The sequence below is a fragment of the Danio rerio genome, chromosome 18 (genome assembly GCF_049306965.1).
Source record: "Danio rerio strain Tuebingen ecotype United States chromosome 18, GRCz12tu, whole genome shotgun sequence".
Taxonomy (NCBI): Eukaryota; Metazoa; Chordata; class Actinopteri; order Cypriniformes; family Danionidae; genus Danio; species Danio rerio.
In genome coordinates, this window is record NC_133193.1 from 20,246,734 (window position 1) to 20,273,587 (window position 26,854).

The 26,854-nt window shown below is 34.9% G+C and overlaps 3 protein-coding genes across 6 annotated transcripts in view; 2 read left to right on the forward strand and 1 right to left on the reverse strand.

The window, feature by feature from the left end:
* On the forward strand, window positions 1-9,306 carry pllp (plasmolipin). Of its 2 annotated transcripts, XM_005159107.6 has the most exons (5): window positions 1-94; window positions 1,899-2,071; window positions 6,100-6,273; window positions 6,367-6,474; window positions 8,703-9,296. In XM_005159107.6, exons 2-5 carry the CDS (start codon window positions 1,940-1,942, stop codon window positions 8,808-8,810), a joined length of 522 nt encoding a protein of 173 aa, XP_005159164.1. In that variant the 5' UTR covers window positions 1-94; window positions 1,899-1,939; the 3' UTR covers window positions 8,811-9,296.
* arl2bp (ADP-ribosylation factor-like 2 binding protein) lies at window positions 9,293-18,916 on the reverse strand. 2 transcript variants are annotated; one of them, XM_073928996.1, is made up of 7 exons: window positions 18,430-18,916; window positions 13,557-13,626; window positions 13,398-13,459; window positions 12,080-12,186; window positions 11,906-11,991; window positions 10,290-10,386; window positions 9,293-10,183 (listed from the first exon to the last, which is right to left on the reverse strand). In XM_073928996.1, exons 2-7 carry the CDS (start codon window positions 13,601-13,603, stop codon window positions 10,076-10,078), a joined length of 507 nt encoding a protein of 168 aa, XP_073785097.1. In that variant the 5' UTR covers window positions 13,604-13,626; window positions 18,430-18,916; the 3' UTR covers window positions 9,293-10,075. The 2 variants fall into 2 exon arrangements, with proteins under 2 accessions (XP_073785097.1, NP_957295.2); NM_201001.2 differs by lacking the exon at window positions 18,430-18,916 and adding an exon at window positions 13,891-13,968 and having other exon boundaries at window positions 9,734-10,183.
* The window catches only part of arih1 (ariadne ubiquitin-conjugating enzyme E2 binding protein homolog 1 (Drosophila)), a 22,746-nt gene continuing 14,448 nt past the window's right edge, over window positions 18,557-26,854 (forward strand). The window contains 5 exon segments of one of the 2 annotated variants that reach the window (NM_199758.1): window positions 18,557-18,928; window positions 21,776-21,843; window positions 21,953-22,097; window positions 24,349-24,441; window positions 25,654-25,709. In NM_199758.1, the coding sequence (NP_956052.1) occupies window positions 18,644-18,928; window positions 21,776-21,843; window positions 21,953-22,097; window positions 24,349-24,441; window positions 25,654-25,709 (647 nt within the window). In that variant the 5' untranslated portion in view covers window positions 18,557-18,643. 2 annotated transcript variants of the gene reach the window in all.

Sequence of the window (26,854 nt, forward strand, 5' to 3'; positions counted from 1 at the left end):
GAGTGGAGTATTTCCAACAAAAGGACATCACGACAAATACAGTTTTACTACTGCTCGAGTCATTGATCGCAATGCAAAAATGACTGTTGTGCAGGTTAGTGAAGTATTCATGAGATTAAAAATAGTATTTTCAATTAGCCTATATAAAAGTGATTGGTTGAAAACAGTAGTCATGTACTGTTTTCCACTTTATAACGGCAAAGGTTATTAGCATTAGCGATAAGATGCTATTTTCTTTTGATTATTTCAGCTTTAAATAAATTAACAACTAAAAATGTCTGTCTGCTCACAAAGGATGCATTATTTAAACAAAAATAGACTAAAACCATAGTACTGTAAAATAACTAGTTTTCTGTATGACTGCAAAAGTAGAGAGAAAGAAAAATATTGTTAATTGAAAGTTAAACTGAATGCTTTTATGTTCGGGGTATTTTCAGCCTATTATCCTGCTAAATGTTACTTACCATCTTTGTGTTTATAAAAAAGGTCACTGCAGATCTTACACGGACAACAATTTCAAATATAATTTATAATTAGTTTTCTGTGTGAATATAGTTGAAAATACAGTCTTTTGTTATTTACAAACCTTCACAAAAGCATCAACACAACGGTTTTAAGTGTCGCATAATCCTCCTGAGTACATTGCTGGTTTGCTTCTCTATTATAAGGATTTATTACCTTTAGTATTGGTTATTATCCATGTTGAAAACATTTTCGTTTGTGAAACAGTTTAGTTTTAGGACTCTTAGATAAATTGAAATTGTTTAAATATATTTGAAAATGTATCTTTTTTAATCAAGTTGATGAGTTATTGATTATCAATTTTTTAAAGAAAAAGAATTCTGTCTTTTGCAGCGCTGCACAAGATGTCGTTTCTGCATCGATATTGCAATGTGATCAGTCACAATAGTCACATCGCAGGAAATATGCAATGTTGAGTTTGTATTATAATTTATCATCTGCATGTGTTTTTGATGCCTGTGATTGTATAAGGATTTTAAAAGCATTCAGCTATTATACATTGTACCATTTGTGACCTTAACTACAATTAATTTCATTGAATTATTTTTATTATTCAGTTACTGTACTTGAATACTGTTAGACTCAGGAAACGAATAAAACACTTTATTTAAATTGTATCTTTTTCTTGATTGTGTTTTATAGATTGTTAAGCGTGAAAATACTCACAACACATGCAAACACAGAAATGCACTGCAAATAGCAAAGACCACAACAAAAATGTGTCAGTGGACCCGAAAATTGTTTAGATCATTCATTAGATTTTATGGAGACAATTTAACATTATATAACTTAATATAATTTAACATTATACATTTTTTCCAAATAGATATATGAAGTCATCTGGTGAAATTGTAATCATGTCGAAATACATATCACAAAATAAAAAATATTGCAATGTTAGATTTTTCCAATATCGCACAGCCCTTGTCTTTTGTAATGTGACTTTTAAATGTATTGTTTCATGAATGTTTTTTTAACATTGCAAATGATCATATATGTGCAGCAAATTGGGGTTTGTTGAAATATAAATATACACGCTCATATTATTCAGTGCAACATTTTCTTGTCAATTTAATAATTATAAATAAGTTCATCCTCCTCTGACAATGAAAGAGAAGTTTTAAACCTTTAACCATCCTTTTAATTGTTTGATATCTTCCCGTTTTTAAAAGAGGAAGATATTATTACCTTAGTAACCTACAGTGCATGATCACACTGTGAATGTAGGTGTGTATGAGAGAGAGAGAGAGAGAGAGAGAGGGGGTAGGTGTGTGAAAGAGTGACAGAAACTTTTATCAGTACAGACTGAATTGCCAGGCAGTGACAGCACCTGCATGACCTGTTCCTGTTCTTGTGTCTCCACTTTCATTTTCTAGTGACATTTTCATAAAATCAACTTATTTTATACTGAGAAGAAATGGCGGATTTTCCTGGGAAGGTCAGCACTCAGACCAGCTCACAAGAGCCTCAGAGAAGTTTTGCAATCTCATCAAGTGTTGACATGGGTTTTATCAAGAGCATTCCTGGAATACTGCTTATAGCCGAGATCGTAAGTACTAAAAACTGTAAATTGATCTTTTCATTTAAAAGTCTCTTTTTTAGCGTATAGAAAACTATTTGCTTCTGCTGTCATAATAGGCTCACACCCACTTTTCTGTTCCGTGACTTCAGTTTTCAAAAACAATCAAGCATTTATGAAACAGCAGGGCTGTATAGGTGTTGGTTGATAAGAAACTAACCAGGGCAGTACTGTGGATTACGGTCATCATTGTTCTTATGGTTATGATATTATTTAAACAGTCCTGCATGTTTGTACAGGGTTACGTTTGTGTTAGGTGTGTTTCCACATTGAGCCTATTCATACAGTTAAAAGTAGATAAAGCAGCAGTCATATCAACATATTCATGTGTAAACTTATTTACTATTAATATATTTAAATGATTGATTTATTACAGTAAAGATCAGTCCTTATGATGTTTTCCCACTGGTCAATGCTTTACTAACACACTCCCATTAATGCAAACACAGTACATATGTAGCTGGCTTTAAAGCACTGTAAATATAAAAGAAATATAACTGAACTTCAGTGAATATTTGATCTGAGGTGTGTCTATGGAGTCAGAGACAGTTGTTATTTGGGGGTGTCTTGTGTCAGACACATGGCAGATATCTGAGACCTTTATCAGATGAATAATACATTGTGAACTTTTGAAATTCATTGTGCAAATGGATGCCACTAGCATTGTCTGTTCCTATGGGGAAAAAGGAAAAAAACGAACTCATCCTCAAGTAGTTCCAAAGTTTTTTATGCTGCTTGTTCAAGCTACTTATCTAATGTGCGTTGAACCAACACAATTCTTTAGTTTTGTATTTGGACAACTTAATTGTTTTAGGTTCAGTCCACTTAAATTTGTAAAAACGATTAAGCTGACTTAATTTGTGTTGGGACATCATGTAGGAATCGTGTGCATGTTTTACATTGTAGAAGATAATTCAAAGAAAGCGAAAAACCAGTAACCACCGACATCCATTGTAGGAAAAACAAATAATATGAAGGTCAAAGGTTACCGCTTTCCAGCTTTCTTCAAAATATCTTATTTTGTGTTCAACAGAAGAAAGTCAAACAGGTTTGGAACAGGTGGAGGATGAGGGATGAGTAAATGATGACAGAATTTTCCAGTTTTGGGTGAACTGTCCCTTTAAAGGATTACTTTAAATTCATCAATTAAACCCCCAAATGACTTTTTCAAATTTGTATGACATACTTTTGTCCAACTGGTTGACATGGTGGCTCAGTTGTTAGCACTGTCGCCTCATGACTAGAAGGTTGCTGCTTTGAGTCCCAGCTGGGTCAGTTGGCATTTTCTGTCAGGAGTTTGCAAGTTCTCCCTGTGCTCGTGTGGGTTTCCTCCGAATGCTCCAGTTTCCCCCACAAGTCCAAAGACATGCTCTTTTAGTAAATTGAATAAACTAAATTGGCCATAGTGTCTGAATGAGTGTGTATGGGTGTTTCACAGTACTGGCTTGCAGCTGGAAGGGTATCCACTGCGTAAAACATATGCTGGAATAGATGGTAGTATAACCGGCAACCCCTGATAAATAAAGAGACTAAGCCACAGGGAAAATGAATGAACGAAACTTTCGTCCAAACATAGGAGTCAAAAGAGGATATTTCTAAAAACATCTCAGTATTTAGTTTTACTCTATAAAGCCAATGAGTTTCAAAGTTGTTTTTGACTCCACTGATGCAGAAAAATCTTGTGTGTCACACAAGCTTCACATGTTAAAATCACATGTGAAAAATGTGGTTTTGAAATATGTGAACAGCAGAAATGACTTATTACATCATACATAAGTACATGCTTTCAAAACTTAATATGTTGCTAAAAAAAAGAATGACAACACTTAAGTTTGTATGATATAAGTTTAGTGTTATCTAGGGCATTACAACACCCCTAAAGGGATATAGTTCACTCATGAAAATTCTTTGATCATTTACTCATCCTCCACTTGTTTCAAACCTGTTTGTGCTTTTTTTCTTCTGTTGAACTAAAATGAAGATATACTGAAGACTACTGGAAAGCAGCAGCCATTGATGTTCATAGTATATTCTGTTCTTGCTATGGATGTCAATTGCATTTTTTCTTCAACATTCTTCAAAATATCAAATATCTTGTTTTGTGTTCACCAGAAGAAATTGATTGATAAAAGATTTGAACAACTTGAGTGTAATATATACATACACACAGAATTATTAGCCCCCCTTCAATTTTTTTTCCTCAAATACTTCTCAAATGATGTTTAACAGAGCAAGGAAATTTTCACAGTATGTCTGATGTTATTTTTTCTTCTGGAGAAAGTCTCATTTGTTTTATTTTGACTAGAATAAAAGCCGTTATTAATTTTTTAAATACCATTTTAAGGTCAAAATTATTAGCCCTTTAAGCTATATATTTTTTTCAGTGGTCTACAGAACAAACCATCATTATAAAATAACTTGCCTAATTACCCTAACCTGCCTAGTTTACCTAATTAACCTTGTTAAGCCTTTAAATGGTACTTTAAAAGCTGTATAGAAGTCTTTTGAATAATATCTAATAAAATGTTATTTACTGTCATGAGTGTCATCATTCATTTATTCATTTTTCTTTTTGGCTTAGTCCCTTTATTAATCCGGGGCCGCCACAGCGGAATGAACCACCAACTTATCCAGCACATGTTTTATGCAGCGAATGTCCTTCCAGCCGCAACCCATTTTCTGGGAAACATCTATACACACTCTACTGTCATCATGACAAAGATAAAATAAATCAGTTATTAGAAATTAGTTATTAAAATTATTATGTTTATAAGTGTGTTGAAAAAATATTCTCTCCATTAAACAGAAATTGAGGAAAAATGTAAAGAGAATGGCTAATAATTCAAGGGGGCTAATAATTCAGGCTTTAACTGTATATAAAACTTTCAGTTTCAATTTACTTTCACACATTTCAGTACTGCTACATTATGGATTTCTGCCTGAAAAACATGACATTATTTAGCTTTCTCTAGAAACCGAATAGTATACTGTATCACTGCAGTCTTTTCTTATAAAGAAGAGCACATTACGTAAAAAAGAATATATGAAAAGATGACGTTATGACCAATTTTGAAAAGTCATGGCGATTTTATGGAAAAACAAAAGTTATTGATTTGAAGCCTTTTTTGGGAAGCCACTTGTCTTTTGTGTTTCTTATTAAGATAACATTTACAAAAACATTTCAACAAGCATTTTTAAAATTATACAAGATTCTACTTCACATTTTAAGTCAATTTAATGTAGTGAAAAATAAAATGACATTGTGACTTTCAAAGTTCAGACAAAAGCAGTTTAAATGCTACCAAATATCTTAAATTCAGCAGCAATTTTAATTTAAAAAAAGCAATTTCAGCATAGCAAAGTTTTATTGTTTATAATGTCTGATTCAAAGAACTTTGTTTAATCCAGGGCTGCCCAAACTTTTCAGTATGAAGGGCCAAAATCCAAATATTGAGAGCTGTGGGCTGAAAATAAATACCAAACTATATTACAATTAAAGTTGCCATACATCATTTTCTAATTTATTTCATAATATTTATAAATAGAAAGCATTATTTTGAATCACAATAACTAATGTAGTATGACATTTTATAACGTTACATTAAAAACAATCACATTTATAACAGCGTAGTTCAGTGCTGAGTACACTAGTCAAGAATCTGCCTTTTGCCTTTACAACAAAGTCTCTGCATTGTCCTCTATCCGTCAGGTGACAGTATGTACTTTTAAACTAAATATGACTCATTTCAGTTATTTATAGCTTAACAATAAAACAAACCAAAAAAGGTTAAAAACAAAAATTGAAACGACAATCTTTAAACCATCCCAATCATTTTCCCCCTCTTCTCAGATGGGATGGTGGGCCAAATCAAAGGTTACCATGGACCAAACTTGGCCTGTGTGCCCTAGTTTGGGCATCTCTGGTTTAATCATTTCATTCATCATATATCAGTATTGAGCAGCACAGTTGTATAATATGATCTCCATTATCTGTTAAGGTTGTTGGATTATTAGTGTGGACGCTGATTGCCAGTACTCCCCATTACTTGATACCTGCTTTAGGCTGGGTGTTGTTTGTGAGCATTACTCTGTGGCTTCTGAGCATTGCCCTGCTGGTTATCCTGTTGCTGAGTCTTCATCAGCGGTTACCCTCGGTGCCCTGGCCTTTGGTGGTGAGACTCTTTGACTATTCATGAAGGAGGGAACATTTCTATAACAAGATTTATTCATCAAATCAGGTTTATAATCCCTTTTCTCTCTTGTAGCTGTTGGTATTCTATTCTGTCGCAGCTCTTTTGTATCTCACTGCCTTTCTGGCTAATGCTGCAACTGTTCCTGGTGGGTATTACCAGGGTCATCTAGGAGCCTCTGCGGTGAGTGAAAACATCTACACATTCACATGAGCTACACTACACTATGAGTTGAAAGAGTTTAAAAATTAAGAAAGAGGTAAAAGAGTTTAAAATTAAGTAAAGCTTATCTGTGAAACACTCACTGATGATTTCAGCATGACATCACACAGCGCACCCAGGTCAGGTGATTTAGTAAGAGCAGCGGACACACACCCACACATACATACATATGAAAGACATAAGAATTATTAGCCCCCCTTTGAACGTTTTTCTTTTTTAAAATCTTTTCCAAATTATATTTAACAGAGCAAGGACATGTTCACAGTATGTCTGATAATATTTTTCTTCTGGAGAAAGTGTTGTTTTTTTTATTTCAGCTAGAATAAAAGCAGTTATTATTATTTTTTTTAAAAACATTTTAAGGTCAAAATTATTAGCCCCCTTAAGCTATATATGTAGCTATATATGTGGAGTTTAAGTCTCCACATATATAGCTACAAACCATTGTTATACAATAACTTACCTAATTACCCTAACCTGCCTAGTTAATCTAATTAACCTAGTTAAGCCTTTAAATGTCCCTTTAAGCTGTATAGAAGTGTCTGGAAAAATATCTAGTCAAATATTATTTACTTTCATGACGGCAAAGTTTAAACAAAACAGTTATTAGAGAAAAGTTTTTAAAACTATTATTTTTAGAAATTTGTTGAAAAAAATCAACATGGAGGCCAATAATTCTGACTTCAACTACATACATACATTCACATATAGAGCTATATAGCATTCCTAATAACATTTGTTTTCACATAATATGTGTGTGCTCTGTGTATATTTATTTTGGATATATAAATACACACATGCATGCATATATTTAAGCAAATGTTTATATTTATGATATATGCATATGATATAAATTTAGATACCCATTTGACAAATTTTGTATAGATTTAATTAAAGTATGTGTTTGTGTCACATATAGATAATAAATATATAAAATACACACACATATTATGTCAAAATAACTTTTATTGTGGATGCAATTAATGTTATCTTGTGATAATCTTTGCCCAGCTGTAATATACACACACACACAGACACACACACACACACATACATATACATATATACATTCATACAGATACATGCATATACATGTACACATTGTTCAAAATGTTAAATTTTTCAAATAATTTGCACAAGATGATTATATAGGTATTAGCATTCAAATCAATAAAAAAAAATTCTTGTGCACCAAATCAGCATGTTCAAATTTTTCTGAAGGATCAAGTGACCGTGAAAGAAAAAAAATAGTCTAAAATGTATTATTTTACCTCAATAATATTTAATATGAAGTGTTACGGGGCACAGTGGGTAGCATAATCGCCTCACAGCAAAAAGGTTGCTGGTTCGAGCCCCGGCTGGGTTAGTTGGCATTTTTGTGTGAAGTTTGCATGTTCTCCCAAGTTTGTGTGAGTTTCCTACGGGTGCTCCGGTTTCCCTCACAGTCCAAAGAGATGGGCTATAGGAGAAATGAATAAGTAGTGTATGTCTGTGAAAGAGTGTGTATGGGTGTTTGCCAGTGTTGGATTGCTGCTGGAAGGGCATCCGCTCCGTAAAACATATGCGGGATAAATTGGTGGTTAATTCTGCGACCCCGGATTGATAAAGGGACTAAGCCGAAAAGGAATGAATAATATTTAATGTCATTTGATCAACACTTAAAAATCAAAAATTTTGAACATTATTATATAATACCAATTATATAATACAAAAAATTGATTGATGCATGTCGTTGTGACAAAGCATCTGAAAACTTCACCTGTATAAAGCATGCTTCCCCACTCGTATTACACAATGCAGTGTTTAGAGATCAAATAAAAGGCTTTTAGGAGCTTCTTACAATGTAAAACTGTCAAGCAAGTTGCAGAGCAAGGTATGTGTGTTTACAGGCCCATTAAAATCACTTAGGCCAAAGTCCAGTTTAAATTACCCATAAGCACATGACAAACTCCACCATAATGCACAACAGTAGAGGAGCGCAATCAACCTTTTATACCTCATCCATGTGTAAAGGTCAACTCCTTAGGTTTCTAAGTTAATACAACATCTTTAAATCAACATATAAAGTGGAAATTACAATTAAAGAACATCTCGTTTCAAAAATAACCTTCATCGTGAGGGTGGGTAATTAATAACTGAATTATCATTTTTGTGTAAACTACCCATTTAACATACATTTCTACTTACAGTTCTTTGGTATAGTGGAGACCCTGTTATACACAGCCAGCAGCTACTTTGCCTATTTGGGCTGGAGGGGTGAAGGGCAGAACGCAGCAGGGAGCACGGTGCCCGTGTAGAGCATCTCATCGTCTGGATAACACTCACATTCTCTGTATGAGAACACTTGGAAGAGGATTATTACTCAGGTTATTGCTGAAACTCATCTTCGGTGATGTCTGACAGTCTTAATGGTGCAAAGCGTAATTGCTATGGTTTATAACATGGACACTGTGTACTGAGAGTCACCATCCTGCATATGCAGGGCTCAGATTTTATTTTTACATTTTTGTTTTTGTTTTTTTTAAGAAAGAAATGAATTGTTCTATGCAAAAGGGATGCATTTGTTTAATCAGGAGTGACAGTGATATTCTATTTTAAATAAATGCGTCCTTGGTGAAATGAAAAGCATTTTAAAAAGCCCAAGTTTTTAAACAATATACTGTTTTTTTATACACACTGAACGACTTGAGAAAACATGTATTTAAGAGGTAAAGTTGTTGTCTTGGTGTAAATCTGCACTTGATGTATTTGATTGGAGCATAAACATATTTGGATAAAATACGATTAAAGAACCACTGTATTTATTTCTTCAACTGACATGTTCAAATATGTCTATATATACAAATAGTAAACAAATATACACAATTTACGAAACATTCATCTAGTCAGAACAACACAGTCTAGGAGGAGTGAAAAGGCTGAAATTTGCACTATTCAAAACAGGCTATTTTGAGTCATTCTGCTTCTCAGAACGTATAAGAGCAATCCAAAACTTGACTCAACATCATATTAAAAATCTATGAGATTATTTGCATTGTTATGGTTAAAATATAGATTTTTCAGATTTTTTTTAACCTAGGGAAGCTTTGTGAATGAATAAAAGGGTCTTTAAAAACTGTCATCACATCAGGCACATTTTATAATACTTTCTACTGAAAAGCCCTTTATGGTTGTCAAGCGAAAGTCGTCATCTTTGTATACAATTATATATTAAACTGTGGGGTTCTTAATATGCAATAAAGTAGCAGCTTTACATGCACATCACCATATTCTTATTTTTGCTGCTCTGTAGGCCAAAAAGGCATGAATATTGAGTCCATCATAAGAATACTGCAAGAAGAATCATACAGGATAAGCTGACAGTTCACCTGACTGTGACGTTTAAACATTAACCTTAAACCAAACACAGATTCCCATTGGAGAGGTTACCATAACATGACTGTTTGTTTTGGGATGCATCAGAAAGGCTTGTTCAATAAATATTCATCTTTTTGTAAATAAGCGTAATCATTTGTGCCACTTAAACAAGTTCATTTACTTTAAATCTTCGCATTTAGCTGGCTCAGATGGACTGTGAGGCCATGCTGGGGGTCAAAGGTGAAGCCGAGGAAGAATTTAAAGACTTTACCACTAGTCCGGTGCTAAGATCCAATCCTCTGCCCTCCTTTTCCTATAAAAATAAGATTGAGTGAATGAGCTTCGGCCACACATTATGAGTAGGTTTATTACATCTCATAGTTTAAGGGGCAAAGTTTCATTGTAGTAGGTTTACTTACAGCTCTGTAGTCAGTGAACATCTCTTTAAAGGCCATAAAATCAGTGAAAGTAAGCAGCATGTCAAGTATGTCACCTGAGACCTCATCTTTGTGCTGTCTATTTGAAAGAAGAAGGTTTACAAATTAACGAGGAACAGTAATGTAGGTCATCGGTATAGAATAACTCCATCTAGCGGTAGATTATTTGTATTACAAGAAGACGTTTAAAAAGCAGGTGTTTTCAAATTGGGGTCAGCAAGATAAAGAAAATTGGCCCATTGAAACCCAAACATTACAAACCCAAATATCTGAGTGCCATAGTTTTATACATGTTAATAAATATTAGAAAAATTTTAAATGAACATTTTAACCATTCCTTACTAAATATTGCCAATACACACTCTATACTCTATATACACTTTATTAGGTACACCTGTCCAACTGCCTGTTAAGATTGGAAAAAGGTTGCCTGGTCTGATGAGTCGATTTCTGCTGTGACATTAGGATTGTAGGGATTTGGTGTAAACAACATGAAAGCATGGATCCATCCTGCCTTTTATCAACGGTTTAGGCTAGTGATGGTGGTGGTGTAATGGTGTGGGGGATATTTTGTTGGCACACTCTGGGCCCGTTAGTACCAATTGAACACTTTGTCAACGCCACTGCCTACCTGAGTATTGTTGCTGACCATGTCCATCTCTTTATGACTCCAATGTACCAATCTTCTCATGATAGCTACTTCCAACAGGATAATGCGCCATGTCATAAAGGGTGAATCATCTCAGACTGGTTTGTTGAAGATGACAATGAGTTCACTGTACTCAAATGACCCCTACAGTCACCAGATCTCAATCCAAGAGAGCACCATTGGGATGTGGTGGAATGGGAGATTTGCATCATGGACGTGCAGCCGACAAATCTGCAGCAACTGTGTGATGCTAACATGTCAATATGGACCAGAATCTCTGAAAAATATTTTCAGTACCTTGTTGAATCTATGCAACGAAGGATTAAGGCAGTTCTGGAGGCAAAAGTTGGTCCAAACCAGTACAGGTAAGGTGTACCTAATAAAGTGTCTGGTGAGTATTTTGGTGCATTTAAACAAAATGCAGTTTTGTTTTACAGTTAGATCCATTCCATTAAAAGTGTGGTCACCTAACATAGTAAGAAATAATAAGGTTATATATTTAAAAACTACAAACTTTTTTGAATGTTTCTCTTGGTTTTTCCTGTTTAAAATATTATTTAATATTTTCTCCCAACATAGTAATTTGAGTCTACTATTTGTTGGACTGTGATCTTAGTTTTTTTTTTTTTTGTTAGATTAGTTCAAGATTTGGATTTAGTACTGGCTAATTAATGTTTATACATAAACATATGATTGTAAAGCATGATATAGAAAATATTAATTTAAAAGAGAGATCTGTGAGGGGTGTACTTGTTTATGCTGGGCACTGTATATAATATTTAAATACAAATATATAGCTGCCTTTGAATAAGAAGGCTAGGATATTGTCTATTGTTTACTGTTTATAACTGTTTTTGTACCTTTAACAGTAAGCATATATGATAATAAAATACTAAATACACTAGCCAACACTAATGTCTAGAAAAGCAGATAAAGGTGTAAGACGTACTTAAGTGAATGGGTGAAGGCATCCATGTTGAACCCAGGAATTCGTTCCACCAACTGCTGTTCCAGATGCTTCTCTAGGATTTCAATCTAACAGAAATTTATAAAAGAGTTTATTAAAATCTTAAGAAGAGCCATAAATTAGTGAAAAAAAACAAATAAATTAGGTACCACATACATATTCGTTAAAAATGGGTGTATAGCTGAGCTTGTTCTCCTCTGAGTCATCAAACTCAAGGTAATATTTCTCCATAAAAGACTGTTGAAGATGCTGGAACTCATCCTCTGTAAGAAAAATTGGATAAGTAATTAACAATTCATTCGCGTTGTTTAAATGACAACATTTTTATTTGAAACGGCAGAAATGCAAACAGAATAAAACTAAAATCATAATTTACTTAAACACTATAAGTTGCAAATCCAAAGCTGTATGTACTCCGGCCAGTAAGAATTGGTTTGTTTTATAAAATCATTTGCACAATTTACTTCCAAGCTCAGTTCACAATGTTTTTAATTTCGCTAACACAACCGATGTATCCGTCATGACAGCCAGGTCAAGATCGGCCTGAGATTTCTGTTTTTCCGCACCTGTTCTACGAGCTCTAGTGAAAAACTCACACTGCAAGATGTTTGGACATACTTAGAGTGTCAATTTCAATCGGAGTTGGTTAAGTTTACAAGGGTATTATAACTTTATTGGTGAGCGGATTGTTAGAGCGAATCAACCAGCCATCCTCGTCAAAGCCACATGGCTTCTCTTGCACAATTTACTAATTAGTTCACCTGTACTAATTAAATGATGCCCACAAATTAAGAGATTAGTTCCCACGACTATAAATTGTACAAAAAAAACAATAATTGAACTGCTTTGTTTTCTTGTTTTAACAACAACAAAATAACTACACAGTAAAAAGTGCTGAATTCCACACAATGGAACACAAATTAATTAAGTTAAAGTAATCATTATTACAAATTTATGTGGCTTAAATATAAAACAATTAAGTTGTACCCAAAAAACTTAAGAATTGTGTTGTTTCAACTCAACAAGCAATTTGAACAAGCAACAATCCAACTAATTATTGTAAATGTTTATACTGTGCTCGGTTTTTCCAAGAAAACTAATAAAACTTGCTGACATTATTAGCAAGTCGTGGAATCAATGCTGTTCCCTAGGTTTAATTACAATAAAAAACTATTCAAATCAATGTTGCACATTGAATGAGAAAACGAATCAGTTTTTACTTAAAATGAGGGAGTAATTAAGAAATTAAACAATCATTAGTATGAATTTGTTCCTTCATGTCATATGTAAATCGATGTACAAACCATAAGAAATAAAACTGCATTTTGGATATTAGAAATTACTTAAGAACATTTCCAATCATTACTAAGTGGCACACATTTTTTTTTCACAGATTATGTAAGAATCACCCTTGTTTCAGATTATTTCTAATAGATTATGAGATGATTTAATATAGTAATTAATAGATGAATACCCATTATAATGTCCTCGATGTTCCCAATTACTATGTCAAATTCTGCATCAGCATCTGATGATCTGGAGAGAGAAAATATTATGATTAATAAATTAAAAAGAGTGTAAATTTGACAGAGCTGTACATTTTAAATTTAAGAAAACGAACTATATAACTCACTTTGAAACAGAAAAGTCCTCTTCATCCAAGCTCTGCATGTCAACCATGTTCTCGTTGCCGCCTAGCAGATCTGGGTTTTGTAGAAAAGTGAGATAAAATAATGTAAATAAACCTTTTAAAAGCAACAGCCACAATTTTAAATACTCATTGAAAAGACCGAGAAACTACTCGGGCAGATTTGAGAACGCTAGCTGGTAGTAGTGCAGGTGCACGGCTGTCGCATGGGAGCGAGCTTTAAACAGCGCGTGATCATGCGGCTGGTTTTGCGGCCTGTGAGCTACGGTAGATTATTTTTAATTCGAGAGTTTGTGACTATTTTAAAATATTTAATTACCCGACTCTCGAGCATCCATCATTAATCGCCCGACGTCCTTCCTGAAGTCGCTGCTGCCACGGCAACAAGAGCACGCGTACATGCTTAAAACGCGTCCGGTTGAAACAAGTCTCATTTCATTTGGTTCCGCTTGTTTGAGTCTTTTAGAGCTACACGATAACAGACAGACAGAAGGATCGTTAAAACTATCGTTTTAATGACGTTAGCTGGCAAGTGTTTAAAGTTTACAAAAGTAAATAATTTGACAGAATTATATAATGAGGCACCACACAGAAAATAAATCAAATTTGTTGTGGTTTTAAAGGGATAGTTCACCCAAAAATGAAAATGTACGTATTTGCTAATTCTTTATTTGTTACACACTTTTATAAGTTCCTTTCCTCATTTAAACGCAAAATCAAAATTTTTGATCAAAATCTTAAGCTAGAAAGAAAGCTGAAAACATAAAAACATTGACTTTCATGGCAAGAAAAACAAATGCCCTAATGGTTATCGTTACATGTTTTCAGTATTTTTCAAAATATCTTTTGTGTTTTAAACGAGTAAAGGGTGATTAAATTCATTTATTCATTCTTTTTTTTTTTTTTTTTGGCTTAGTCTCTTTATTAATCTGGGGTCGCCACAGTGGATTATGCAGCAGATGCCCTTCCAACTGTAACCCATCTCTGGGAAACCTACCCAACAAACACATTTACGTTGTAGCGATGTCTGCACAACGTTGTATTTTTTCAAAGGCAACGTTGCCGCTTACGTGCTCGCTACATTGTCACAACGTAGAAATGTAAGACGTGAGAAGGCTGTAGCAACGTTGTCGTGCGACATTCAGCAACCGCGAGGCGGCGTTCTTACTACTTGTATTAAGATTTTTTTTGTGGCAGTTTATCAATACTGCCTAGAATACAGGATAAGCAGCAATTCTTTTCCAGTATTGCTTAATATGAAATATTGTTCATTTATTTTTCCTATTTAATTTAACAACTGCATGTGTAAACTTTAAAGTGTAAAAATAACACACAAATGAATATAATCAAACTTTTTATTATATATTTCACAACATTTAATACATACAGTACAAATCTTATTATAAACAAACAGTATAAAGTTTAGATTATATATATATATATATATATATATATATATATATATATATATATATATATATATATATAAACAAACAAGAAAAGTAAACAAGAAATCATTAAAATGTAAATATATATATATATATATATATATATATATATATATATATATATATATATATATATATATATATATATATATATATATATATATATATATATAAATAAATTTATAAATTAAAATTCAGACACTGGGCAGTGAAGCTCTGGACTGGAGAATACAGCAGACCGGGGAGCGCAGCTGAAGACCAGGCATAGTTGTTGGTATGGAGAAAGCTGTCAGAGGAAAAAAACAAATTCAACAGATAATCCAGCTTCAGAGATCCACAGCAGACAAGTCAAAATAGGCAGTGAACAAGAGAGGACAGATGGAAACGACTATGACTAGCAAGTTATTGAAGTTTCAAACATTTATTGTTATTTCATTACATATAAAATCTCCAGTGAGTAATTATGTAGCCTACTTTATTTTAATGCTTTAATAATATATCATATACCGAAATTACATACAATTAAATAAATTTAGAGATACAGGGAAAATAGGTTTGAGTTAACAGAAGTCAGAGTTAGTCTCTGAATACTTACTTAAATTATGAGAAGAGAAAGAAGAGGTCCTGTAGTTGTGGCGTTGCTCGCTATAAATGGAATGTTAAACTTAGTGTCATTTCAATAACAGCTGTACAAAATAATAAAGTAATTTTTCATAAGCATGATCTATTTTCCACATTATGAACATGCTGTTTTAAGTAACATAACTACATTTATTATGATAGTAAATAGAGTAGTATACTTCTTACCTCATTCAATTATTCTTTCCATAGATCGGGAATTACAGCAACACTGATCTGAGGTGAATTCAACAGCTGAAAACATTCTGAAAGACAAGTTACACGAGTAATTTGAAAACAACAGTGAGTGGTTAAACAATAGAGTTTTATGCAACTTACACATACTTAAAATCCAGAAATTATCAATAGAAGATTACCTCCATGTGAAAATAGCCTGTTGAGCAAAGAAAAGAGTGGGTTTTAAATAAAACATCAAAAGATCAATCAAAATAGAAATTTAGACTAGAAGACCTTTTTATTGATATCTATATTAATTAGGCATATGAACATCAACTTATATACTTTAACTTATAGAGATAGCTCACCCAAAACTGACAATTCTGCCATTTAGCCTCATCCTTTATTTGTTCCAAACTTATTTGGCTTTTTTTCTGCTAAACAATAAAGATGTAAAGCTGGAAAACTGTAACTATTTAATTAGTGTTTTCTTACTATGAAAGCAAATGCTTACAGTCTTTAGTGTTCAATAGAATAAAGAAACCTAAAGGTTTGGAATCACTTATTATTTACAGGGCAAATAATTCGTGAGTACATATCATTTTTGAGTGAACTGTCCCTTTACCGTGACACAAACTGTACAGAGGTGTTTTGTATTTAAAAGTTATTTTGTGTGTTTTGTAAAAAGTGGGTCCGCTCGTGTGATGAAGTATCATACTGACTGATCACTATGGATATGGAAAAAACTGAACTTCAAAAACATTATTTCCCATTTGACTAAAGACTATGCGTAGGTAAATAATCAGGAAATGTTTTATCGAGAGATTTAACATAATGATTTTAATGTTGTCGCCGTCCGTGAACGGAATGCTGAAATGTTACTCGCTCGTAATAACTTCATTACGGCTTTTGTGTGTGTATGTAATGTTGGAACAGATTGTTGTCGAAATCGTAGGTTTGTTTGAATATTCACGATTTACGTATCTTATTTAGCAAGAAGAAATAAAGCAATACTCACGTCTCCTCGGTCGTTGATGAATGAGACGACGGCTTGTTGAAATTTAAACTGATTCAGCTGTGACCAGTAAATGTTGTACAGTGGTCGTCCACGCAACCTAAGCACAACCTAAAGCATGCGACCCTCATGATGTTTAAATGGCAACCTTATGACATCGTTGTGACAACCTTTAGCAACAACGTAGAATCCTCAACCTTTTTGCAATGTTGATACAACGTTGTAGGAAGGTCGCTACGTTGAGGCAACGTTGTGTGTTTGTTGGGATACACTCATTCACACGCATTCACTATGGACAATTTAGCCGACCCAATTCACTTGTACCGCATGTTTTTGGTCTGTGGGGGGAAAACCCACGCAAACGCAGGGAAAACATGCAAACTCCACCCAGAAACGCAAACTGACCCAGCCGAGGCTCGAACCAGCAACCTTCTTGCAGTGAGGCGACAGCACTACCTACCGGTGAGTAAATTGTGACAAATTATTCTGTTCTGGGTAAACTATCCCTTTAAAACTTACTTGCTTTTTATTAATGCATATTGATGGTGTCTATTAATTTAATTTACCATATTGTACAGTCTATAGTAGACTCTATTGTGTTAGGAGGACACTGTATTGTGTGTTTGTGAAACAAAATCGTCAGATATCTGATTTGTTTCCCCAGACAACATTATTTTAAAAACATAATTATGCCCATATCTGCTGTTACAGAACCCTGCTGGAGCCATCACTAAAATCTAGATATTCAAACATGCACAGTGCAACAATAACCTATAAATAAAACAAATAATAATAATATTAAGCTGTTTTTGTGAAACAAACTATATACATGGTTAGTTTTCCCAGGCTCTACATTATTTATTTACAATGCAAATGTTCAATCATATACAGTACAATAATAAATTAAATAAATAAATAATAAGTGCAAAATTGTGAAGCAAAATACACAAGTAGTTAATATAAATATGACCTATTATGTAAACGTTCAAGTCTTTTTACAGTCTATGGGTTAAATACTATAAGCCATGCATGCATACCACTAAATATTTACACTAAGGAATAATTACACAAAGCAAAACTGCCATGTAATTATGTACTTTTATGTTTTAGTTTGCTTTATTTAGGTAACATTTTATGCAATGTTAAAATGCTATTTTTTAGACATGTATATAACATTGAGCCAAAACATATTTTATTTCAGAATATATTTAAATGTAAAACAACTTCAGATAATCTAACAAACCAATCTTTAGCACACAGACCGCTTAATTTTATTCCAATGTAAATATTTTTTTTAAGTAAAACACAGTAAAATTCATTATTGTGTATATTTGACTGTGCTGTACTGTATTGTACTGACTGTCCCCTTTTAGAAAAGGCTTTTTGAGCTGTGAGCTTTACATGAAAACTAAGATTTGTAAACAACAACACATGATTATCTGCATGGTAACGAAAAACTGTATATACAATCTAGGGAGAGATTGTTTTTACTTAACCAATGATACATTAAGTTGTTTATTATTCTTTGGAGTTTACATATTTAATATAGCAGCCGCCTAACAACTTTATTTTAAAACAAATCTTGTTATTTGTCACGCACATGACGTCAGCCGGCGTCGGCCCGTGACGCTGCGTCTCTTTGTTGGCCCAGCAGCAGCGTCGCTCCTCTGTTGTTGTTTTCTCTGCTGCTGGAAAAACTGGAATGCTAGCGAGCTAAAGAAGTATTCTCGTTTGCTTCTGCTCTCCCCGCCAAAAGACGAACACCAAACTCGCCCCTGCTTGGCGTGTCGTTATACGGTAAGCGCGACCCAGTCATGGACTCGGACGAGGGTTACAATTACGAATTCGACGACGAGGAAGAGGAATGCAGCGAAGACAGCGGCGAAGAGGAGACCGCGGACGACACCCTGGAGCTCGGCGAGGTGGAGTTGGTTGATCCCGTTGTGGCCGGCGGAGAGCGAGACGACTGCGGGGAGACCGGGGGTAGCGGCCTCGGGCCCGGGCAGGACGAGGAAGACTACCGCTTTGAAGTTCTTACTGCCGAGCAGATCCTGCAGCATATGGTGGAGTGTATCCGGGAGGTCAACGAGGTCATCCAGGTAAGAGTTTTCAGGGCATCCCTTCGGCTCAGATCGGCCCGGATTAGCCGTTTTAACAAGTAAAAGATATCTACGCGGTTCTGGGAAACTTTACCCCCCGTTGACAACACGAGAGGCGTGAATAAGGACATCGGCTCTGCTTTGAAACAAACTTCTATTAAAAAACTATCGCTGTTATGCCTAGACTATAAATATATAGTCACGACCACAGCTGTGAAGGAGTAGGTTTACGTCAATCCAGCCTTTTCAATGTCCTCAACGCGTCCAGTAATGACATAAGATGCTTATCCAGCTTCTGGTTCACCTGCATACAAAACCATACCCCTGAGTCCCATTTTAATATGCTTTATTAAAATAAAAGTAATTCCTGTTACAAGCACATATCTCAATGTGGGCATATAGTAACGAGGGTCATGTCTAAAGAACAGTAATAGTATTTAAAAGCACTCCATTTAATACAACCCTCCTGTTCCTGTTCACACTAGCTAAGTAAGCTAACCATGAGCTAACAGTTTAAGTACATCAGCAGAGAGACTATATTCCGATGTGGTCATGTGTTTCGTATGTATTCACAGTTGGTTGTTGACAGTCCAGTGAAAAAGATGTCGTCCTCTTCACTATCTTTTTAGCTTAGAGATATGAGCTAGGTAGCGTTAGCATTTGAGAGTTACCTAGTTTCTCCCCACAACAACATGGCGGAACCGATGCTTCATCATGGCTGGTTATGTTTGATTAAACAGCACTAAAATAGCCTTCAAAGTGAATTTGAGAAAAGATTAATGATTGCTTTCTGGTGCCGAGTCGTAGCCACAGGCTGTCTCGTAAAGCTCGGCGATTCCACTCTGCCCGACGCAGTTTGATTCTTTGGTTTTGTTCCTGCTCGTTAATTTTCAGATTTTGCGTTAATATATTAGATTTGCACAGTCTATGCCGTCAGCAAATGTCTTTAATTATATTTACGTACTGTTCATGTGATTACTAAAAGTGACTGATGCTTTTATACTGGTTAAACCAATGTATCTGTTTGTGCACATTATTATATTAGAGTATGAGTTGTGTATTTGTCCCAGTATAGTCATACCTAATAACCATTTAATTTAAACCCAATGAAGACCTGGATGTAATCAAATCGGGGTAGCTGGAGATTCAGAAGGTTATGCAGGTTATCTCTTCCTACATGTTTCTGGGCTGCTTGTCATGTTTGCACTTTGACATCTTCTTCCAGATAACCTTTTAAAGGACTGTAGTACAGGCTTTGTCTCCCTGGCAGACAAAAATAAAGTCTGTTGTCTAAACACTGGGAATTGTGTCATTACTGTTTTGAAGGTCCTTCATGTCTCAAACTCTGTTAGCAGTTATTTAGGTGGTAATTTGCCACTTAATAATGACAGTAAACAGGAACTTGCAAGAAATTAATTCAACCATGATTTAAATAAACCAATGTGTATATATTAACACATACTTGTATAAATTTTATAAAATTATACATGTATAAACCACCCGTACAAAAGCTCAATTTGATTCATAAAAAGACCTAAAGTATGTATATACTTAAAAACTTCCCTTAAGGAAGGCATTTAAAGTGGTTTTTGGTCTAAATATGTGACCGTTTTTATTGGTATATAAATTGTTACAGTGAATGACATTTTGGAGGATGTCTTCTGTAATTTATTGTAAAAATGTATGTTTTATTATTATTATTTTTTGCTCAATGGAAAACACAAGTGATCAAATCATAATGTGCAAATATATTTTGTATACAAATGTTATACAAGTGTGTGTGTGTGTGTGTGTGTGTGTGTGTGTGTGTGTATATTAGAGGTGTGAACCTATACTGGTCTCACGGTTCGGTTACGATTATCATGCCATCGATTCGGTTCAATTCGATATCTCGGTGCATCACGGTGCATTGACGATGCTTTCCATATATAGTGTTATATTTTAGTGGGGAGGCTACAACATGCTGTCTGTATAAACACACAGACACACAGCAACACACTGTCTCTCATTCAAACACATTCACAAACATAGACAGCATCAAACAAACAAACACACACACGCGCACACACACAAACAAACACACTTTAGCCCTTGCAACAGGGGGAGCTCGCGCTGAGCGGAGCAGAAAAACGAAAAAAAAAAAACGAAAAAAATAAGCACTTTTCCGACGGTCCCTTACAGAGAGCTCCTCTCAGCGCGAGCTCTGCCAGCTAAAGTAAACGCAGACTGCGAGGGGTTAAACGGAGCAGTGCTCGTAATGTCGAGCGAAAAAGAGAAAGACAGCTGTGAAACATAACCAGCTTTGTCTTTCTGTAGGAAACACACTTTAGATCTTTTTAGGGTAAGCGTTTTTTGAGTTATTGCCGTCTATAACTGAGAGTGTGTCAGGAAAATCGAAAACAACCAACTGAAGCGCGCTCATTTCTGGCACCCCACTAGATATACAGCGCCCTAAGCATTTGCCTATGGTGCCTATGCCACGGGCCGGCCCTGAGTTGGCTGAGTGTTGTAAATAACGGCGCTCACCTCCCTCGCGACAGACCGCATAGGAGATAAATGACGTCACTACATAATAACCGGTTATGGTTATTACTGAATCGATACCGAATTGTCCGCGTCTGCATCGCGGTGCACCTAAGAAACAATTAATTTTGACACCCCTAATATATATATATATATATATATATATATATATATATATACATATACATATATATATATATATATATATATATATATATATATATACATATACATATACATATATAAACATATATAAACAAAAACATTGGTTGCTAGTGTGCTTGCTTTGTCTAAAATAATTTGGGCCCATTTCTCCTCTTACAGAATCCTGCTACCATCACTAGAATATTACTTAGTCATTTCAACTGGGACAAGGAAAAGCTGATGGAAAGGTAATTGTTCTGTATTCTGTTTACTCCCCACAGATTTACACTTGCAACTGTTTAATTCGATGCCGAACCAGAACATTTTGACAAGAATCTACTGTTTATCTCTTTGCAGGTACTTTGATGGTAACCTAGACAAGCTGTTTTCAGAGTGTCACGTTATAAACCCCAGCAAGAAATCTCGGACACGCCTCATGAACACAAGATCGTCGGCACAGGACATGCCATGTCAGATCTGCTATCTCAACTATCCTAACTCGGTCAGTGCCCCCCAGCGGAATCACTTTCATTGCATCTGATTAATCCCTTTTCATGACTGCTGTGCTGATAGCTTATTAGCAGGCTCACGCGGAATCTGTGCCCACAAATGAAATGGCCATTATTCACAGTTCTGCACATCCTTCATCCTGAAATGTGCTTCATTAGACATTTTGAGTAATTTGCTAATTTCAGCTAATATAATATTTGTCATTCTGAGCTGTCAAATGTTTGGGCTCAGTAAAAAGTTTTTGTGTGATCTATTTGGAAGAAGTCTTCTATGGTCATCAACAGGGTAGTGTTATTTTAAAATGAAATTAATACAAATGCTGAATTTTCTCATGTGTTTTTAGAAACCAATTGGCTAATTTGGTGTTTTAGAAACATTTCTTATCACAGTTGAAATCATTTGTACTGCTTAATATTTTGTGGAAATCCGGATGATATTTTATTCTTATCATAAAGCAACCTTGCCAAATTTGCTCACACTTAGTGCACTTGTCACAATAAGGTTTCATTAGTTAACGTTAAATAATGCATTTACTAACATTATCTAATAATGAACACTACTTGTATGGCATTTATTAATTGTAGTTCAACATTTACTAATGCATTATTAATATCAAAATATCATGCTTGTTAACATTAGTTAATGCACCATTAGTTAACATGAACTGGCCTTGAACTACTGTATTTTGTAACGGTAACTAACATGAACAAATACTGAAGTGAATGTATTGTTCATTGTTTGTTTGTGTGTGACTCTACAATGCAATAACTAATACAACCTTATTGTAAAGTGTTACCCCAATTTCTTTTAATGTAAAAAACACGCTGACCCCAAAACCTGCTTGGCTGTGTGTTTACCATATTTAAATCCATTGTTCAGAATTCTTTATCTATTCAAATTGTGCATGTGAAATGCAACTGCTGCAGATTCCGTCTGTGCCTGTTTATTTCTGAGGATCTGTTGAAACGCTCAGCAGTGTGAACAGATTGTTTACCACATGGACTGGATGCTGTTGTATTGTGGAAAATGTGAAGGTGGTATGCTGTGTTATTTGGACATATCTGTGTTTTTGTGTTTGTCGCTCTGCGCTCCACAGTGTCTCCGCCGACAAGAAGGATTTCTAATGAGCTCTTTTGGCCGGTAATCTCTTCACTGGATTACTCAAATTGTGTTCAAAGCAGCCGAGGAGAGAAACAGACGGCTCTTTGGATTTGCAGGGGAATCTTGAGAAATGTCGTGTGTCTGTCAGTGAAAGGATAGATTATGCGTGGCGTGCATGCATGTATTGTTTTGATCAGCTTTGTCGCGAGAGACTATCTGAAAGAAAACTCTGGATTAAGCAGCAGGGATTTGGAAACAGTTCTATTTATTGCTTTGAATCGTGACTGTGAGCTATTTAACTGTAACGGCAACTGGTGGACGTTCCTGTCTGCCAGGAATAAAGGATCAGCTGGGGTCACATGCTCGCTTCATCTCTGGCGAATTATCAGTTTGATATTGAGAGTATGGCTTAACTAAGAGCTTTAATCTGATTGCTGAATTAAATAATGTGTCTGTTTATTAGGACTTTTCTTTCTGACCCGAAGTCAATTTCCCATTTCAATCTTAATGTGTTGCTACATAAAGCTGACCACCGCTCGGTTCCCATGAGATGTTCCCTAAATACCATTAGGGCCGTCTGCGCAGTGCTGTTAAAATACTTGTGATGATGTTGTAAGCAATGCTCTGCTTGCGTCAGACCTACCGCAAATATTAAGCTGATTTGTACTTGCAGCGTTGTCTGCTGTCCCCACAGAGAGCGCCAGGCGTCTAGTACCAGGGGCCTGAAACTATAAAACACACAACAATGAAACACTTTGTTAGAGGAGTAGATAATCACCACGGCTGACTCTTCTGTCACCTGTTCAGAACTGCTTTGTAAGATCCCAATCTGAGCCAAATCTATCGATCTGTTGAAGAGAACAAGGCTGATTGTGTTTCATGGACACACAACACTTGATAGCTGTTAGCCAGGATTTGTTTCATAGCTTTTTTCTTTTTTTTTGTCATTTGTATGCCTGTGTGTTACTGAGTTGTTGAGTCACTGTTGCATGATCCACCCTGACAGAAAAGCATTACGTATCAAGGCAATTTAATGACATGAATATGTTGAAATAGACATTTACGTTGTTCTCAGAACTTGCTTGTGTTATAATTTGTCTCCTGCCCTAAATGTGGATTTGGTGTCGGTTGTTCTTTTGCAGTACTTCACTGGTCTGGAATGTGGGCACAAGTTCTGCATGCAGTGCTGGGGCGATTACTTAACCACCAAAATCATAGAGGAAGGAATGGGACAGGTATGTATTTCAGCTCTTAGGACATGGAGAGTTTAAATGTCACTGCCATGATAGCATTGAACAAATTATTGGTGTCATGGCAACTATATAACATATACATCTTTTTTTGCAATATGAAAGAAGATTACTAAACTAATCGAATACTTTAATATCTAGAGATGTCCCCCTAAACAAGTTCTGATCAAAGTCATTTGCTTTTTAAAGTCCAAAGCCAAACTTTATATGTCTTCTCGTATTATGCTTCATGCAGAATTATTGCAAAGCTGTAGAGAATTTTGAAATATTGCTATTAAACTTTACTAAAACACAATACTTGGATCAAATTGATGAGATTAAGCTCATTGTCAGAAAGTGTGATCATATTAAAATATGCGGTGTGCGCCAATTTTAATCACATGATTAAAGGGGCTTGTAAACACCTTAATGGCATTTTTACTGCACTGACTTAAGTGTGTGCTTGGATGTACAGAGATGGTCTTTGGTGTTTATGCCTGGATCACCACTAATATGAAATTCTGAAAGCATCACAACATCCCTAATTAAATAAAAAATGTGGTATTTTTATCACCCGTAGTGTTTAAGGTCACATGATCTTGTAGAATTTTTTTAATATGCTGATTTGGGGACCAAGAAGTGATTAAAAATATTGCTGTTTTTTATTTTTGTAAAACAAAATCTTTAAATAGAAAACATTTGCTTAATATGTTGTCTTGAATTGTGATTCTTTATTGTTTATTATTCTTGCATTGTAAATGTCTATCACTTTTGATCAGTTGTGTATATATGCTTGTGTAAAAAACTAATTGTAAGTGAATTATTTGCTTTTTGTCAACTTAGTATCATGTATATTAATATATAAGCAACATATTACATTTTAATAGTTATTTTTTATGAAACAACTATTCTAATAAATGGTTAATAAAATAACTATTCTACATTTTGACAGGTTGTCCCTCAGACTGTTTGTTTTATGTGAAATGTATATCCAATGGTATTTATAACATTTTAACAGCTTATGCTTGCAGCCGTATCACCGCTAGATACAGACTCTAAGTGGAGCCTGTTATTCTGATTTTGGTATAAATACTTCAGCTGTTTTGTTTAGATGTTGAGATATTTACACTGGTTCTAGCTGATTTGTTCATTTGTAATCTGACATTTTGTCTGTTTTTCTAACCTATTGTAACACAATCTTGTTTGTTTCCATTCTAGACCATTTCTTGTCCTGCTCATAGCTGTGATATTCTGGTGGACGACAACACCGTAATGTAAGTGATTGAGAAATGAGTCATATTTCTAGAAAGGTTTAAAAGTGCCATGCAATGCATTGAAACTATATGTTAATTGGTTTTGTATTTTGATGGAAGGCATGTGGCTCTCCAAAAACGGTTTTACTGGTCAATTTACAAGTCCTAATATGACATGCTTGCTATTGACCTTATTTGGAAAGGTTGTGAATATTAATGAGCTCTACTCCCATGCTCCAGCAACTCATGTCAGTGCCTCAAGACCTCTTTCCACTGCACACAACATTTGGACACGACTGTCAGGATTTCCCCTTGTGGCAGTCGCACAGAATTTTTAGTTTTGTGCACCATGGGAGAGAAGCTGTTCTCGAAATAAAGTGCGAAAGCAAGAGCCATTATTCTCTGTGCGTAAAAATATAATGTGGAGACAACATAAAAAATAATATTTTTATTACTTACAATTATGAATAGAAGTGTTTTTTTTAATATAGACCTTTTCTGATAAAAAACAAAAAACTAGTATTTCTCATGTCGCGCACACGGACCTGCTTCGACAACACTGGAATACATCACATCCGGTCAGCTGGTTGCATACGGTCTAGTCGCAGGAGTTCAAATATTTAAACGGATCCGCAGCTCAATTCAGATTTGATTTTTCCACATACGGAGATGATCAGAACTCCATGCAGCTCCCAGGCTACTTTCCATTGGAAATGAATGACTTCTGGTCTGTCGTTTGTCATGTGCAGTGAAAAGGAGGCTTCATACATGGTTATGTACTCTGAAATACAAGATATGTGCGATAAATAAATGTGCAAAAATAATCGTACTTCAGTGTTAAAAACAAATACTGTAGATTGCTTGTTAAATGACAAATAATAAATAATCTTTTGAATTGAAGTGATGGAGAGATTTGTTTTGCCTAAGGTGAGAGAATGAGCTATCTCTATGTTGAGTTGTGGATGAAATGTATTTTAAATTATAATCTTACCCAACAATAGGGCTAGTCAGAGATGTATTTGGTGTAGTTTTGGGCTTTTATCATATATAAAGACACAGGCAGGAATTAATATCAATACATATAAACAGAGGAGGTTAAGTTTGTTGGGATCTTTACAATCCAGAAAAATCATAAACAATCCACAAACGTGCATTAAAAGCTTATA

Coding starts and splice junctions, on each gene's coding strand:
- pllp (XM_005159107.6), top strand. CDS start 1,940: ATGGCGGATTTTCCTGGGAAGGTCAGCACTCAGACCAGCTCACAAGAG. Junction 2,072..6,099: donor TACTGCTTATAGCCGAGATC/GTAAGTACTAAA, acceptor TTATCTGTTAAG/GTTGTTGGATTATTAGTGTG. Junction 6,475..8,702: donor GTCATCTAGGAGCCTCTGCG/GTGAGTGAAAAC, acceptor TTCTACTTACAG/TTCTTTGGTATAGTGGAGAC.
- arl2bp (NM_201001.2), bottom strand. CDS start 13,912: ATGATGGATGCTCGAGAGTCGG. Junction 13,627..13,890: donor GATGGATGCTCGAGAGTCGG/GTAATTAAATAT, acceptor TACAAAACCCAG/ATCTGCTAGGCGGCAACGAG. Junction 11,992..12,079: donor CACCCATTTTTAACGAATAT/GTATGTGGTACC, acceptor AATTTCTGTTAG/ATTGAAATCCTAGAGAAGCA.